The 18,175-nt window shown below is 39.2% G+C and overlaps 1 protein-coding gene across 2 annotated transcripts in view; it reads left to right on the forward strand.

Moving 5' to 3' along the window:
- Positions 1-6,478: 6,478 nt before the first annotated feature.
- The window catches only part of PAM (peptidylglycine alpha-amidating monooxygenase), a gene marked incomplete at its 3' end in the record, with an annotated part of 70,523 nt that continues 58,826 nt past the window's right edge, over positions 6,479-18,175 (forward strand). For both annotated transcript variants that reach the window (XM_080362781.1, XM_080362782.1), the window contains exons 1-3: positions 6,479-6,579; positions 7,715-7,835; positions 14,304-14,361. In XM_080362781.1, the coding sequence (XP_080218907.1) occupies positions 6,488-6,579; positions 7,715-7,835; positions 14,304-14,361 (271 nt within the window). In that variant the 5' untranslated portion in view covers positions 6,479-6,487. The remainder of the gene's footprint in view (positions 6,580-7,714; positions 7,836-14,303; positions 14,362-18,175) is intronic.

Genomic DNA, 18,175 nt, shown 5'->3' on the forward strand with positions numbered 1-18,175 from the left:
ATAGACTTTCACATGAATCCCCATAAGCTTTTACCATTTTTTTTATTTTTTAAGTTAGTGATGGTTGAAGGTGTGGTTTCGGCTGTGGTTTGTTGACTCGGTGCTGTATATAAAATGTTCTAGTGACTAAACCAAGAACAAGGAATTACTATAATATATGCTTTATTAATTTGTAATTAATACAGGGCTTTCTTTTTCTTTAATTAATTTTTTAAAATTGATCATTTAATTGTTGTTCTTTTAAAAGATTCACTGCTTAATTTGTATAACATCACACTGAAATGTTGTTACTTTGGGTGCTATTTTGAATTGTATTTTGCATTTTAGCCTTTGCCACTTTTTTCCTTTTTTTTCCCTCAGCTTATTAAGTAAGATATCTTCATGGTAGTTGCTGTTGAGTGCTTTTTTTCCTTCACTCTCTTTTCACTCTCTTGTTTGTGTGCTTGTTTGTTTGTTTTTTATTGTTTTATGCTATGTCTGCGTGGAGCATGCAGGAGAAAATAACATACTTTCATGGCCCAATTAGATTTTAATCTCCCTTTCTCTCCTTTCACTCCAGCCTTTGTCATTAAGTATGTCTATTTTACTTAATTTCTTCTGTTCCCTTGGGATCTCTTACCCTAAATTGAAAATAAAATAATGGTAACAAGATGTCCACATAATTAACCTAAGTAACTGCATAATATGTTGTCTGGTATTCCAGATATGATGAGAGAGGGCGATGATGAGATGCCAAGGATAGAGGGGTGAGGTGCTAGCAAGGACCCTCAGCTTGTGGCCTTAGAGACCTGTTGGCCTCACTGGAGCACACGTAGAGTCTTACGGATGTGAGCCAGGGACTGTTGAGGTAATAGAGGCTAACAGGAAAGCACAGGTGAAATACTTCAAAGGATTTAAGGGGTGTTCCTCTAAGAAGGTGACTCAGCCAACAGCCCAGCTGAAGTTCCTCTACACCAATGCACGCAGCATGGACAACAAACAGGAGTAGTTGGAAGCCACTGTGCTGCTAGAAGGCCATGACCTAGTGGCCATTATTGAAACTTAGTGGGACAGCAACCATGACTGGAGTGCAGCAATCAATGGCTACAGGTGGTTCAGAAGGGACAGGCAAGGAAGGAGGGGTGTAGTGATTGCCTGCTACATCAAGAGATGGATAGAGTGTGAAGACCTGTCTCTGAAGAATAGCCATGAGGAGGTTGAAAGCTTATGGGTAAGAATCAGAGACCAAGGCAACAAAGGAAACCTTGTGGTTGGTGTTTACTACAGGCCAACCAGTCAGGGTGAGACTATTGATGAAGCCTGCTCACTCCAGCCACAGTAGGCATCATGCTCACGGGCTCTTGTCCTGCTGAGGGACTTAAAGCACCCCAACTTCTGCTTGAAAAGTAGCACAGCAAACTGCAGGCAATCCAAGAGACTCCTGGAGTGCATTGAGGATAACTTCCTAAGCCAGGTAATAGACAGCCTTGCTGGGGGGATGTGATATTGGACCTGATTGTCACCAGTGCAAGTGAGCTTATAGGAGACATCAAGATCGGAGGCAGCCTGGGCTGCAGTGATTATGTGCTTATGGAGTTTGCAGTCCTAAGGGATGTGTGATAGGAAAAGATCAAAGTCAGGACCCTGAACTTTAGGAAAGCAGACTTCCAGATCTTCAAGGAGTTCATCAACAGGATCCCCTGGGAAACTGCCCCCAGGGACAAGGGAGCAGAACAGAGCTGGCAGATCTTTAAGGACACTTTCCATCAGGCACAAAAGCTTGTGATCTCCAGGTGTAAGAAATGGCATAGCTGCTGGTCAAAATAAAGGGCAAGAAGGAAATGCACAGCCAGTGGAAGCACGGACAGGTATCCTGGGAAGAGTAGAGGAACACTGCCTGCTTGTGCAGAGGTGGGGTCAGGAAGGCCAAGGCACAGCTGGAACTGAACTTGGCAGTGGACACAAAGAGTAACAAAAAGGGCTTCTACAGGTGTGTGAACCAGAAAAGGGAGGTCAAAGAAAGTGTACCCCTGATGAGCAAGACTGGCAAACTGGTAACAAGAGGCTAGGAGGTACTGAGGTACTCAACAACTTCTTTGCCTCAGTCTTCACTGGCAACCTTTCTTCCCACATTTCTTGAGTGGTTGAACTGCAAGACAGGGACTGGGGGATCAAAGTCCCTCCCACTGTAAGTGAAGATCAGGTTCCTGACCACTTGAGGAACCTGAACTATGGGACCTGATGAGATGCATCCCAGAGTCTGGAGGGAATTGGCTGATGTAGTTGCCAAGCCACTGTCCATGATATTTGAGAAGTCATGGCAGTCAGATGAAGTCCCTGGTGACTGAAAAAAGGGAAATGTTGTACTCCTTTTTAAAAAGGCTAGGAAAGAGAACCCTGGGAACTATCAACCTGTCAGCCTCACCTCTGTGCCTGGGAAAATAATGGAAGAGATCCTCCTAGAAGCTATGCTAGGACACATGGAGGACAGGGAGGTGATTTGAGACAGCCAGCATGGCTTCACCAAGGGTGAGTCCTACCTGACCAGCCTCATGGCCTTCGATGATGGAGTAACTATATCAGTGGACTAAGAAATGCCTGTGGATGTTGTCTGTCTTAACTTCTGTGAAACCTTTGACAGGGTCTCTGGCAATATCTTTCTCTCTAAATTTGAGAGGTGTGGATTTGATGGCTGAACTGTGTGGTGGCTGAGGAACTAGCTGGATGGTTGCAGCCAGAGAGTAGTGATCAGTGACTCAATGTCTAGATGGACACTGGTGACAAGTGGTGTCCCGCAGAGGTCCATACTGGGAGCAGTACTGTTTAATGTCTTCATCAACGACATAGTGGGATCAAGTGCATCCTCAGCAGGTGTGTGTATCACACTTAGCTGAGTGATGTGGTTGACATGCCTGAGGGACATGATGCCATCCAGAGGGACCTCGACAAGCCCATGCAAACTTCATGAGGTTCAACAAGAACAAGTGCAAGGTCCTGCACCTGGGTCAGGGCAAGCCCCATTATCCAGGCTGGAGGATGAAGGGGTTGAGAGCAAGCCTGCAGAGAAGGACTTCAGAGGACTGATGGATGAAGAATTGGACATGAGCTGGCAAAGTGCGCTTGCAGCCTGGAAGGCAAATAATATCCTGGGCTGCATCAAAAGAAGCACAGCCAGCAGGTCAAGGGAAGTGATTCTGCTCCTCTGCTCTGCTCTAGTGAGACCTCACCTGGAGTCCTGCATCCAGCTCTGGGCTGGAGAGACATGGCTCTGTTGGAGATGGGCTGGAGGAGGGCCACAATGATGATCTACTATGAGGAAAGGCTGAGAGAGTTCGGGTTGTTCAGCTGGAGAAGAGAAAGCTCCAGGCAGACCTTATTGTGGCCTTTCAGTACTTAAAAGGGGCCTGTATGAAAGATGGGGACGGACTTTTTAGCAGGGTCTGTTGGAATAGGATGAGGGGTAATGGTTTTAAACTAAAGGAGTGGAGATTCAGGCTAGACATGAGGAAGACTTTTTTTTTTTACAGTGAGGGTGGTGAAACAACACTCAAGGCCAGGCTGGACAGGGCTCTGAGCAACCTGATATTCAACTATGAAAATGTCCCTGCTCATTGCAGGGGGGTTGGACTAGATGACCTTTGAATGTCCCTTCCAACCCAAACTATTATTTGATTCTGTGATTCTATTCTTGTGTATTGCATCATATCTAATATTACATTGAAATATCTTCAGAATGGTATTGCCTCTGTTTTTGTGTGGTTTTGGTTTTGTGTTTGTTTTGTTCATTTTTTGTTTTGTTTTTCTTGTCCCAGTTGTAAAATTTGCTTGTACAGGGGTCTTATCTTAAGTACAAGTTGCATTAAACTTTTATCATTTTCATATCCATTCAGCTGATGAAACTGTAGTTAAAAACAAAGCTTGGAGTGGAAAGTGAACCATTTTTTAAACAGAACATACAGATATTAGGCATACATTTATTGATCTTGCTGCATATTTAATTTCTGTACTTTTTTTTAGACAATTCCATTTTTTTTCCCCTCTCTTGTGGTCAGCATTCTAAAAGCCGTGGATCGTCAGATATTCCTCTGTAACCTTAAGATGTGTTCTGGTGTTTTTTGCCATTATCTTGCTTAACACTGCAGTGGGAATTGAAAGCTGTTGTAAAGAAACCCTCAGGAGGGACTGTTAATGATCAGGGTTCTCAGTAGCTCTCTTTTATTCATTTGTATACCAGGTAGATGTTTTTAACAGACTTGGTGTAACCGATCTTAGACTTTTGAAGCTGGCAAAAATTAAACATTTCTGTTTCCTAGTCACTGGAAAATATCTTTTCAGATTCCAAAAATTTAAGTCAGAACATTGTAATTGTGTGTATGTTAAAATCCAATGTATTCTTCCTACCTCTCTTCCTCACAGCTCTTGCTTGTCAGGCATATGTAGAATATGGTCTGAAAATAAAGGCATACTTTCTTGGATAAGACAAATGAAAAAACTAGAAAAATGAATTTTCATGAAAAATGAAAAAACTAGAACTCCCAGCCAGGTGGCTTGCAAAGGTGCTGAACAATTGCTGTTGCATAATTACATGTTAAACAGTGAAAGTAATGAAGCCCTCTGTTTTTATAGGTGTTTTAGCTTTTGTGAAACATATCACACTTATCTATTTGTTTTAAGTGAGTTTTGGTTTTCGTCCTTTATGTGTTTTGCAGCTTTCCGTAGTTACCTAGTGAAGATGATTTAGATCACAGAAATGAAGACACAAAAATTTACGTTAAAATAAAGAATTAAGCTTGTATTTTATGAATTATTTTAGACAGCTTTGGCATGTTTTTGGCAAGCCATAAATTAAGATGAAGTCTATTTTTAGTTGTTTGTGACTGAATCTTCTGCGTCATCCTTCAGTTAAAAAAATATGGAAGTTTAATGATGATTAATGTAATGTGGTTCTTAAATGTTAGGAAGAGTTCGGTACAAATCTAGTGTAGCTGCTAAACAACAGGCAAGTGGGCAGCGTGGCTTCTTAGTCTATAAACACTTTTGTGTTATAAGAAGCCTTTTCAATACATGTGCCCTGAGATGGAAGTGATTTTTCATAGAACAGATGAATTTTAGTAGTTTCACATTAGAATCTGTCTTTTGTATTTTATCCTTATAGCAGTGTTTTGACTGTCTTCCTGGGGCTGGGAGATAGTTGGTTTGGGGTGTTATTTTTCCTATTAATATTTATCTTAAAAGAATTACTATGTAATACCATTTAAAGATTTTAATTTTATTTATAACTTTGAATTCTTCTTCTGACAGAATTGAAATGCTTAATAAAAATACTCATATATGTATTTGGTGTGATTTTTCTAGCACACTTATAAAAAAATTTAAAATTTCGAAATTAAAATGTCACACCAACTCAGATTGGGAATTAAGAACAGTTAAAGCAATAACGAGAGTGACAGTGTGTGCTTACATAACCTCAATATATGAAAGGGTAGAAAAGTATTCTAATAATATAAAGCAATAGTTCTTTTTGTATTATTTACAAAAATAATCTGTAAGTATCGGTTTTCTAAAATGGATATAGAAAGTAACTAAAGTACGTAAGAAATGAGTACCTTGATGATATAATGGTGTACTACAGGTTGTGTTAAAAGTAAAATATTCTCTCAACCTGCAATATGTGCAGAAACATTTACTGAGAGTTGATAAAATTTACAAACCTTGATTCTTGCCCTATCAGTGTCTGACCTTTTTTTTTTTTTTTTCCTGTTTGTAGAATACATGATATTAGCGTTCATATGTGTGAAATTCATCATGCTTTGCCTTTTGTGTTATTGAGAGGTTTTTTATATTTCTTCCCGTAATGAAAAATGTGTTTGAGAGTATATTTTCTATATCAATGTGAAACTTGTCAGTTTCTGATCCTATATGGATGGGAGGAAAGGAGGAATCAACAGACTTGGTGCAGTCTTCACTGGGTTGGGCTAAAGCTTTTGAAAGAGCTTATTAATGTATTAAAATGCCTCAACAGGGATTTGCTGGGAACTAATGCTGTAATGTGTTAGTCATCCTGTATCTGCTTCTATTTTTGCAGGTTCTGAAGGATGACAGATGCTGGTTTCTGCAATGCCACTTGGAATCTCCAGCACTGTGGACTGATAAGTAATGTGCAGATTTAACTGCACAACCTGGGAATAAAGCATCAGGAGTGCTATTTCTTTTCAGCTTCAAAAGTGGACAGAAGTACAGTCTCATCTGTCTGCAACAGGAGATTCTTCAACAGATTTTTACAGCTAATAATAAAGACAACATAGCATCATCTACTTTCCTGATTTACAGTGCATCAGTTTCCGAGACAGATGGTCTGCCAGAAGCTGGATGATGCTTGCAGAGCACATAATAATGAAGTTGTGAATTGATACTGCTGCTACTGCTGCCTAATTGTCAGGATCACAGCTGACAGACTGCACTGCCCTTTTTCTGCTACCTTAATCAGGCCAAGAACAGCAGGGTGGACATGGCTGGCCTCGTTAGCAACCTGCTAATACTGTTTCTTGTTTTTCAAAACATCTGTTTGGGGTTCAGAAGCCCACTATCTGTCTTCAAGAGGTGGGTTATGCAGGAAGACCTTATGTGTTGAATGCATGCCATCACGATATTATGGAAGTATGAAAAAGCAGGTCCTAGATTAAAATTGAATGGTATTTGTTCCAGTTTTCTCACTTTCTCTGAGTATTCTTTCTACAGTTTTAAAATGGCACTTCTATCATACTGTTTTATCCACAGATTGCTCTATAAAATATGGGTTTAGGATGATAAAAAAACAGTTAATAGAGCTTGTTTGATAATGCCACAGGTGTATTACACAGAGAGTAAATATATTTCAGCTACTGAGTCAGCATGCATTTTTTAATGAGAAAGCATCAAATATCTTAAAACTGGGAAAACCTGGGAAATTTGGGGGGTTTTGAATGCCAGGTTGCATAGGTAAACGTAAATGTAGTGTAGACAAGAGAAGTAGCCTCTTCACTTTCCAAAAGTGTTTTACTCTTTGTGAGGTATGTTGTTCACTGTATTTACCATATCACTTCTGTATTTATGTGTATACATTAATATACATATTCAAAATTTATGTCACTGTTGCATTGTGTTTCAGATGCCTTACCATTTAGTTCATTAGGGTGATCTACATTTTTTTACAGTTTGTGTAGATATTGTATTCAATACAGACCTTGATATTCATGTGAAGTTGTAAAAGTTAACTGTTTTATTTTGCTGCTTATAATAGAAGTTGCTATAAAAATCATGGTGTTGGAATTAAAAATTTCCCCATTGCACATTTTTTCAATTTAATCTGTATTAAATTATACATCAGGTATATAGTCTTAAAAAGGAAAAAAAAAACCCAACTGTTGTGAATGATTAACCATGTTTGACTTTTTCTGATGAATTAATTATCTATCTGTACATCCATGTGCCTCAGACAGCTATTTAGATTAGATGACAGGTTATGTTTTCAGCAATGTTTTCTAGACTAGTCTGCCTGATTACTCAGAGGAACTACTTCACTAAATACTTGGTGACTTAAGATGTTTTCCTTGGCTCGTGAAGGAATGAAATTTCCAGATCACTCCTGGAGCTAGTCAGCAGTGTCAAACCTCTTTACTAGTTCTGAAGACCCTTCTTTTTAGAAAGACATAACAAAAATCAGTATTTTTAAAAATATTTCTTCCTTCTCTTTAAGGTATAAAGAGACTACCAGATTGCTTTCCAATGAATGCCCTGGAAGTGACCGACCAGTTATTTCAATTGGTCTGTCCGATTTTGCCTTGGACATTCGCATGCGTGGGGTGACACCTAAGCAGGTGAGAGAAATGCATTTTTTCTTTTTGCCACTTTTCTTTCGTAAGATAGGAAAATAAAACCTTGCCTACAACATCACTCGCATAAAATGGACACAAAAACAAAGTAGCTTTTGTACCTATATATATATCTGACAAGAAGAGTAGGAAATAGAAAGGTGATCTCAAATGAAAGAAAAATCTTTTCATCTGATTAATTTTATTTGTAAAAAGTTGATTTTATAACCTGCATTGCTGAGGTTTATTAAAACAAGGAATATGGATTTTAATAAAGTGAAACATTTCCATCTGAGCTAGTAAGACATACATTTATTTAGAGTTGCAGTTTACACCAAATCTGAGATGATGCCTCAGTGAATTTAGTTACATTAAACTGAACATTGCTGCAACTTTGGCAAGCTGAGAGTAAACAACCAGAAAGCATTATCTAAGAGTAATACTTTTGACTCAGTATTTTAAACCCTTAAAATACTCCAGGAAAGATCCTATAAACAAGTTATAAAGGTATACTCCTTCGGTTTTGAAGTTGCTTAGCTTCTACTGAGCCAAGTGAGTAAAAATGAAGCCAATAATTAAGATTTTTAACATTAGAATTACCATTTTGAAGATTCTGCTGGCATTTTTACTTGTATATTCATTAAGTGAGATAAACACTTATTTATTTTTAATTGCAGCAAGGTAATGCAGGGAATTATATATGTCATCAAAAGACACTGCGTGGCGTTTAGAGGGCTACAGATGCTTAGAAACAGCAGGATGTTGTGCTGCAGTAGATGATGACTCATTGTTGCGGATAGCACTTCGAAAAAAATACTGAAGGGAAAATGAAGTTTTCAGTAATTGTGGAGCACCACTCTGGAACTTAGAACAAGTGGTGTCATTCTAGTGAGTGCAAAAGAGAAATATAGTTTCTACTAGATTTTATTTGTCTGCAGCAAAATATTAAACTTCTCTTTTAGAAAGAATGAAAATTACTCTGAGTTCATCCAGGTGCACATTTGTAATTATGTTTTATAGATTTTACCTGAGAAGCCATTAGTTGAAGAGCTAGGAGACACATATGAAGGAGTCAGTCACTTTAAATTCCTGTCAAAAGAAAGAAAACCAAAATCCAACACCAACAGGAAAAGTCTGTGATGCTTAATGTTTCAGCTGGATTGTTACGAATTCTGAATTCACTGTTTGGACACAGATTAGTATTTTCAGGAGAATTCACATGCCATATTCTTCTGGCCTCTTTCTTGGTGGTATGCACACATGACAGTCACATTTCTTACGTAGAGTCGCAGCTAGCTAACAGAAAGATGTCTAATGGATTTAGCCAGTTCTTTCTTTATAGTGTTGACCATGTGATGTGCATTAGATGTAAAATCAGAAGGTTCATGTAATGTAAGAATTGTTCGAGAAGGGCTGGAGTCATTGGTCATTTAGTCAAAAATATCTCCAAGCTCAAAAAAAGAGAGCTTCTGAAATAGTACTAATGCTGAGTTGAGTTCTTCCATAGCATCACCATAGGCAATTGCATTTAATTTTATTTGCTGAAGTCCTTGATACTCCAGCTTCTCAGATAATTCTTGTTGAAAACAGATACTGGAAGTTAATCTCTTTGGATTCCAAGAAGTCTAACCATCTGCATGTATTCCCTGCAACTGAAAATAATTTTTGCTACTACCAGTAAGGTGGTACTTAGATTATGAGCATTCGTATTGTTGTTTTGGAATGATTAATGTAGTAAACATTGAATTCTCCTAATGTAGGTGCATGCAGCTAAGATACAGCTTAGCTTCTGTGAAATATGTACCTGGTTCAGAGAGGAAATGTTTAAATGTTTCCCAACAGGAGGAGGAGAGAAAAGAAACCCCAAATGATTTTGTATCATTTGCTTAGGTAGCACCTTATAATGGTGAAGGTGGTATAACTTTGCTGGAATGATTTGCAGATGGCTGAAGACAATTTAACTTGTCTTTGTATTGGTAGGTTTGTTACCTAAAATTAAATTCATGTGTAACCCTTATTGTCAAGACAGTGGGAAAGGTAGCCAAAACCCCTCCTTTCTTTTTTTTTTTTTTTCAGTGAGCTACTAGACTTCTAGTGACTTTAGAGGATTGTAGAGGGAGAAGTTGCCTCATGTTCTGTAGCTACAGCTGCCCTGTGAGTGACTCAATGAGAAATGACCCCTTAAACAGTTTAGGAGTGCACTAGCTGTGCAGGTCAGCCCCTGGGTTGTGCATTCTTTTGTCACAAGTGCCAAACATGAACATTCATGTGAAACTGTTCTAAGTGCTCCTTATGAATGGAGACACTGAAGTGTGTATTCAGGCAGCACAAATCTGGAAATTGTTCAGGTAGAGTGGTTTTCCATCTTGGTTAATAAATGTGGTTTATATTAATTGGTGGTTTTGAATAGTACCACCTCTCATAAGTGGGAGAAACAGTATCTGCAGTACTTCAGTACTCTGTTTTTTCTCAATAATTATTCCAGTTGCACAGTAGGGAAAAATGCAAATATGTCATGTGAAGAGTAGTTCTGATGTGCTGCTGAAGGGCAGAGGACATCCAAGAGCTGTGGAGAGGAAGACTGAAGGGCTTTTTCAGTTCTGAAATAATTCTTTATATTTGAGATAATTATAAGTGAGGTGGACTGTGAACTGGCTGAAGGAAAGAAGTCAGAGAGTCGTGGTCAGTGGGGTGGAGTCCGGTTGGAGGCCTGTATCTAGTGGAGTGCCTCAAGGGTTGGTGCTGGGGCCATTACTGTTCAATATATTCATCAATGACTTGGATGAGGGACTAGAGTACACTGTCAGCAAGGCTGCTAATGACACTGAGCTTGGAGGAGAGGCTGACAGGCCGGAAGGCTGTGCTGACATCCAGCGTGACCTGGACAGGCTGGAGAGCTGGGTGGGAAAAAATTTAATGAAATATAACAAGGGCAAATGTAGAGTCTTGCATCTGGACAGGAACAACCCCAGGTTCCAGTATAAGTTGGGGAATGATCCATTAGAGAGCAGTGTAGGGGAGAGGGACCTGGGGATCCTGGTGGACAGCAGAGTGACCATGAGCCAGCACTGTGCCCTTGTGGCCAAGAAGGCCAGTGTCATCCTGGGGTGTATTAGAAGCGGGGATGTTTAGTAGGTCAAGAGAGGTCCTCCTTCCCCTCTACTCTGCCCTGGTGAGACCACACCTGGAATATTGTGTCCAGTTCTGGGCTCCTCAGTTCAAGAAGGACAGGGAACTGCTGGAGAGAGTCCAGTGTAGGGCAACCAAGATGATGAAGGGAGTGGAGCACCTCCCTTATGAGGAAAGACTGAGGGAGCTGGGTGTCTTTAGTTTGGAGAAGAGGAGACTGAGGGGTGACCTTATTAATGTTTACAAATATATAAAGATTGAGTGTCATGAGGATGGAGCCAGGCTCTTCTCGGTGACAAACAATGGTAGGACAAGGGGTAATGGGTTTAAGCTGGAACACAAGAGGTTCCACTTAAACTTGAGAAGAAACTTCTTCTCGGTGAGGGTAACAGAGCACTGGAACAGGCTGCCCAGGGAGGTTGTGGAGTCTCCTACTCTGGAGACATTCAAAACCCGCCTGGACACGTTCCTGTGTAGCCTCATCTAGGTGTTCCTGCTCTGGTAGGGGGATTGGACTAGATGATCTTTCGAGGTCCCTTCCAATCCCTAGCATTCTATGATTCTATGATAAGAAAATTATCCCTCTGCACAGTAAATTAACAGTATGTTAGGACTTACTGTTTAAATGGGAAGCAATATGTTTTATCTTCTAAGAAAGATGGGATTAGCACATTTTGAAAACTGAAATTTCAGATATATTACTTGATACTGTTAAGCAAATTGAAGACTATTTTGTGAAAGCGTTATTGTGAATGCAGTGTAAACATCTTTACTCTGTCAGTAACACAGAGTGGCTTCACATTACTTTGGTGAACAATCTGACAATGACTAGTGTAAGGTGATATAAAAAATAACAAACAGATGAGAAGTAAAAAACTTTGAATAATCTCTTTCTACTCCTTGCCCCTCCACCCTCTTTCTTCTTCAGAGCAGTTGGTCTCAGATTTTTTTGTTTAGTTTTTTGTTTGTTTTTCTCTCTTAAAACAACTTTGCTCTATTTTAGGATTAAAATCCTAAAGACACATCAGATTACCTAAGAGCATGCCTCTAAATTTACAATGTAGAGTACATCGGCATTGAAAACAGATGACAAGGGAGGGAAAGTAAGATGACAAGGGAAGATGCCAAGAGAAGAACAAGGAATTACTGGATGGAGTCCAGTGATGGGCTATGAAAACAACCAGGGGTCTAAAGCATCTTTCTTATTATGAGGGACTGAGAGAGCTGGGTCTGTTCAACGTGGAGAAGCCTGAGTGGGGATCTTATCCGTACTTACGAATATCTCAAGGGTGGGTGTCAAGAAGATGGGACCAGACTCTTTCCAGTGATGCCCAACAAGAGGAGGAACGGCAACGGGCACAGACTGAAGCGTAGAAGGTTCCACCTGAATATGAGGAGAAACTTCTTTATTTTGAGGGTGCCAGAGCACTGGAACAGGCTGCCCAGAGAGGCTGTGAGGTCTGCTTCTCGGTAGACATTCAAAACCTGCCTGGACACATTCCTATGTGATCTGCTCTGGGTGAACCTGCTTTAGTAGGTGGGTTGGACTAGATAACCTCCAGAGGTCCCTCTGACAAAGAACATGGAAAAAAGATGCTTAACTAGAACAGTTCCCTATTTGCATTGTAACACTGAATCAGAGAGGCATGACTGAGTTCTGTGACAGTTCACAGAAATGAGTAGCACAATACCATTTTTATCTGTATTTTCCAGTTAACAGTCTTTGATTGAAAAAAAAAAAGAGCCAGAAATATTAGTATATCTAGGTTTCTAATAATCTTAGTAGATGTTATGGCACACATAATGAAATCTCAGCCATTGCATCTGTGGTAAATCCTAATATTCTTTTCTTAACCAATTTATTCTTAATTGGGTAAATGATACTTTGAAAAAAATGTGTTTTCCTTATTTTTAGTTCATGCTGTTTCTAATTTCATGTCTAAAGACAAAGAATCTACTGTTTATTTTGGCTACAATGTAAAACATTGCTGCCATTGACTTTCAAAGTTTAGGTATAAGGGTTTTTAAAAGAAATACACTTCTGAACCCAGTTTAAATAGAAAATGTAGAATATTTCTCTTTCAATTTCTACAAGGCTTTAATATGTTCCTATATAAATGCACATACCTAGAGTGCACAAAGGCATTCTTGTCAGTTGTATCAGCTGACCTTTGTTCATCCTTCTCTCTTTTAGCAAAAAGACCCAAAATGGTTTATTCTCTGTGCACATCACTGCTTTGTCATTGTACCTGTCCTTCTGTCTCTGTTACATTTATTTGTTTACACCTGTTTGCAGTGTCTTCTTTTAAGTTAGGTTTGATGTTTTCCATAGCACGAATCTTATCTTCATCTGTTTAGTGCAGTCCTTATGAAAGTCAAAGCCTGGTGAGATTTTGAGTTTTTGGATGTAGTGAAAGTCCTGTAGCTGACATGTTTGGCACTTGTGACATGTCCAGGGAAAAATATTGTCATTGATCATAACACAATTAGATGCATGATCGTAACAGAATTAAGTGCATGAATAAAAAATAATTGTATTTCTATGATTGCTGCTACAATGGCACAGCACTTTAAAACTTTTTGGTACAGTTATATAAATTTGGAATAGAGTGAAATACTGCTATAGGCAGAAAACTGTTTAGATATGAAGCCATAGAATCATACAATATCTGAAGTTAGAAGGTTCCTGTGAAGATCATCAAGTCCAACTCCCTGCTCCTTGTAGGACTTCCTAAAACTAAACGATATGACTAAGAGCATTGTCCAGAGATGTCTTGAACTCTGATGGGCTTGGTGCTGTGAGCGCTTGCCTGGGGAGCTTGTTCCAGTGAGTGACTGCCCTGTCAGTCAAGAACCATTTCATAATGTCCAGTCTAGACTCCCACTGATCCAGCTTCATTCCATTTCTTTGTGTCCTGTCACTGATCACCAGAGAGAGGAGAGCAGCACCTCCCCTTCCACATAAGCACCTTGATTCTTAGATTGTAGTAAGTTTATAAATACTGAGTAAGTAGTGCGTTCCAAGAACACAACGAATGAGAAGCTCAATAATTCTTTTCACTTTATGTAGCACACTCATTTATTCATGATGTTTATTTGGACATCAAGAGAGGACTATTACTGCCTCAGACTTTTACTGGGCAGGAAAGGGGTGGTGTTTGTTAACCACTCCAAATAAATTCAGTGCTAAGGTTTATAAGTACATAGTTTTTTATGTATTAATTTGTTCAGTATTCCCATATTAATCTTCAGAAGGTGTACAGAATTTTGACGCTTATTTTTGTTATTTTCATTGTAAATATTCCCAATTTAAAAGGTAATTTCTGTTCTTTTGTCTTTTAATAGTCTGATACTTACCTCTGCATGTCAGTACCCCTCCCAGTGGATGATGAAGCCTATGTAGGTGAGTATTTGTTGACTGGAAGAACATAAACAAGCCATTTTGAAGAACCACAGCATTTCCTTTTTTTTTTCTTTGACTCATATTGACTCAATCTTTGGCTATTAGTTTCTAAAATGCATTCGTCATGGACTCAATCTTTGGCTATTAGTTTCTAAAATGCATTCATCATGGCTGATGGAGAAACAAACTTGAGAGTGCAACTTAGCCAAGATAACGAATTGTATCTGGGAGAGATTCATGACTAACAGTGGTTAAGGAGCTGCATGCAGATGCCTCTGGCAGTCAGTACCAAACAACCCCATTTGTAAAGTATTGGCTTTCTGTCTGTGGCTGGATACTTAGTTCTGCTCCACTGAGCAGAACTGTTTATTTACCTGCTGGTACAGGCTGTAAATCCTTTGTTCTTACAATCGGTATTGGCTGCATTAAGATTTTATTATACTTTTCTGGGGTAAAAATAAAACAAAAACATAAAACAACAAGAAAAACCCCAAACCAACCAAACAAGAAACCAACCAAACCCTCTTCCCACCCCACCACCCCCCTTTTTTTTTTCTTAATGTCATGGCAAGAATAACATGGCAAACAAGTAACAAGAAATACTGTGACAGTGTATGAATACTGAGAGCATACAGATCAGCAAAACACCACCATCTGTTCAAAAGGTCTTTGAGGTACTTTTAATTTAATTTTGCGTTGCTTGGGAACATACAATTGTTCAGGTAGACAGAAGGCTTTCTGGTTTGGCTGAAGATAGTTTCACTATCAGATTGTGCTATAAACTGAAAAAAAAGAAAACAATGAGAAGTTAAAATGTCTATATTTTTCTTCCTTTACTCTTTTGTTGCATTTTAGGATATCTGCACTTACTGTAAATATGATGAGAATCTTATGTAGTTTTTGTTGTAGTGTATTGTACTACCATTGTTCCATATATATTTCCTTGCAGAAATCCTTCAGATATAGAATATTTTGTTCAGATTTCCATGTTGTATTATTGTAACAACAACAACAAAAAAAATTAGTCCATTTTCTTCAGTGCTTTTCTATAGATCTGTTTTGTAAAGAAGTCATAACCTGACCTGACATTTTGGCCTGACCCCAGTGAGAAAAATAAGCATAGAAGGGAGTGTTTATTGTCTGATAAACTATACTTGCTGTGCAGTGTGCAATAGACTCTTCTGCTTTCCAGTGGTTCACAGAAAGGCATACTACTAACCTGCTGCCAGAGCAATTTTTATGTAGTGCTTCACTGAGTTGCAAAATTGCATAGTTCAGTTCTTTATTAGATTGCTGCACATTTAGCTCTGTCATTTGGTGTTTACATCTGTTAAAGCCATATAAACTTCTTTCAGTGGTATATATGTTTAAAAGGACGTACTAAAAGTTTGCTTAAAAGTGGTATTTATACAAAGTCTCAGTGTGAGTCATGCAAGGCAATCCATTTTGTGGGCAGAGAAACCATTCCAGTTGTCAGGTGCAGCTTTGAAGAGTGAGAGGAGCTTCATGAGCAAATTTCAAACAAACAAACAAGCAAACACTCCCCCCACCCCCAACAAACAAACAAACAAAACCCCAAACTCATTCCGTGACTATAAAGTTTTCCTATGATAGCATTGCCTACAACCTCTCAACCTCTTATATTTGAAAGCTTTGAGAATAAAACAAGATTACTTGGGTTTTTTTCCTTTGTCCTGTCCACCAAAATGAGTAGGAATGTAGACAGTCTTTAGCATGTGATTGGTTCCATCTCACTGCAGTAAAGTCATTCAGAAGTGTTTTCAGTGGAAAAGATTTGTCAGATTGGAGTCTTTACAATCAACAGAAGTTACCCGATCCTTGAAAATACTAGACTCAAATGTAATCCAGTAGAGAGCAGAAAGAATGCAACATGTAACACCTGAATAGCAAATTAAATCTTATTCTCAGGAAAGAGATTTTTACAATAGGTATCATCATCTAAGAAACAAGGTGTTAAGTGGAGTTTTTCCTAAAATATTTCTAAATACTCTTAAGTGCTGCGAAGCTAATTAGTAACTTGTTTGCGTGCATGTATTTTATGTTGCTTAAATCAGCATAGATTGGCATACAGAGAATGAAATACTTATTTTTAAAAGCATAGTGCCTACATTTTTATGGTTTAAGTGGACTCTGCCATCTTTTCATTGCTAATAAATGATGTCATTAACTTTCATTAATTGTTTTACTCTGTGATAGACGACGAATATCCATATACTTTAACCAAGATTCACTTGTTTATTACTTTTTTCTTTGCTTTCCTATATTTAACCCATTTTCCTCCTACCTGCAAGACAATGTGGAAGAGGAGGTTCTATTTACAGAAACTGAGTAATATCTTTATCAGTGATCTGGATGAGGTGATCAAGTGCACCATCAGTCAGTTTGCAGACACCAAATTGGGTGGGAGTGTTGATCTGCTGGAGGGTAGGAAGGCTATACAGAGGGATCTGAACCAGCTGGATTGATGGGCTGAGGCCAATTGTGTAAGTTTTAACAAGGTTGAGTGCTGGATCCTGCACTTGGGTCACAACAATCCCATCTAATGCTACAGGCTCAAGGAAAAGTGTCTGGAAAGCTGCCTGCCAGAGAGGGATCTACGGGATTGACAGCTGGCTGGATATGAGCCAGCAGTGTGCCCAGGTGGCCAACAGGGCCAACAGCATCCTGACTTGTATCAGAAACAGTGTGGCCAGCAGGACTAGAGAAGTGATTGCTCCTCTGCACTCCGCACTGGTGAGGCCCCACCTTCAGTTTTGGGCCCCTCATCATAAGAAAGACATTGAGGTGCTGGAGAAAGTGCAGAAGAGGACAATGAAGCTAGTGAGGAGCCTGGAGCACAAGTCTGATGAGGAGTGTTTGAGGGAACTGGGGCTGCTTAGCCTGGAGAGAAGGAGGCTGAGGGGAGACCTTATTGCTGTCTACAACTACCTGAAAGGAGGTTGCAGCAAGGAGAGGGTTGGTCTCTTCTCCCAAGTAGCAAGTGAAAGGACAAGAGGAAATGGCCTCAAGGTGTACCAGGGGAGGTTCAGATTGGATATTAGGGAAGAGTTTTTCACAAAAAGAACTTTGAAGAATTGGAATAGGCTGCCCAGGGAAGTGGTTGAGTCACCATCCCTGGAGGTGTTTAAAAGATATCTAGATGACATGACCTTCTTTGGAATATGGTTTAGTGCTAGAATTAGGTTATAGTTGGACTCGATGATCTTGAGCTTGTCTTCCAACTAGAATGATAAACTGCAGCAGTATAAATTTGTTGCCTACTACTGGTGAAAGATAAAGGCCTTGGAAGAGAGCACATTTTTATTACTATATGCAGGCAGTACTACATTTGTTGGTTAGTAGACAATATTTTCAGTAAGTTGTTTTCAATATTTTTCATTAAATTTGTGTTTAAGGACTTTGAATTCAGACTTCAGCTTGGCTCTTTTCTGAAAATCAGTAAATAGTCATGCTTGCACAGGGACAAAGGGTACAAGTTTGTACTGCAAAGCTGGAAGGATACTGTACCAGGATTCACCAACTTGTTCAGAATCTGTTCTCAGACACTATCGAAAGAATGAACTGATCAAACTTACTGATGAAATACTACCAGCTACAAGGAGGAATAGAGCAAGTTTTCCCCTAGAGGTGTTTTTGCAGATGCTGTTAGTTTCCTGTATTATATTGTTTAGTGGAGGTTCAGACTGTCAAGGCTGTTTGAACCAGTTGTTTTTCTGTCTCAAAGGTCTGCAAATGCTGACAAGGGATGGTACAGGGAATATTTGTTTGTTTGTGGGATTGGCTGATGTACATT

Source organism: Nesoenas mayeri, assembly GCF_963082525.1.
Source record: "Nesoenas mayeri genome assembly, chromosome: Z".
NCBI lineage: Eukaryota > Metazoa > Chordata > Aves > Columbiformes > Columbidae > Nesoenas > Nesoenas mayeri.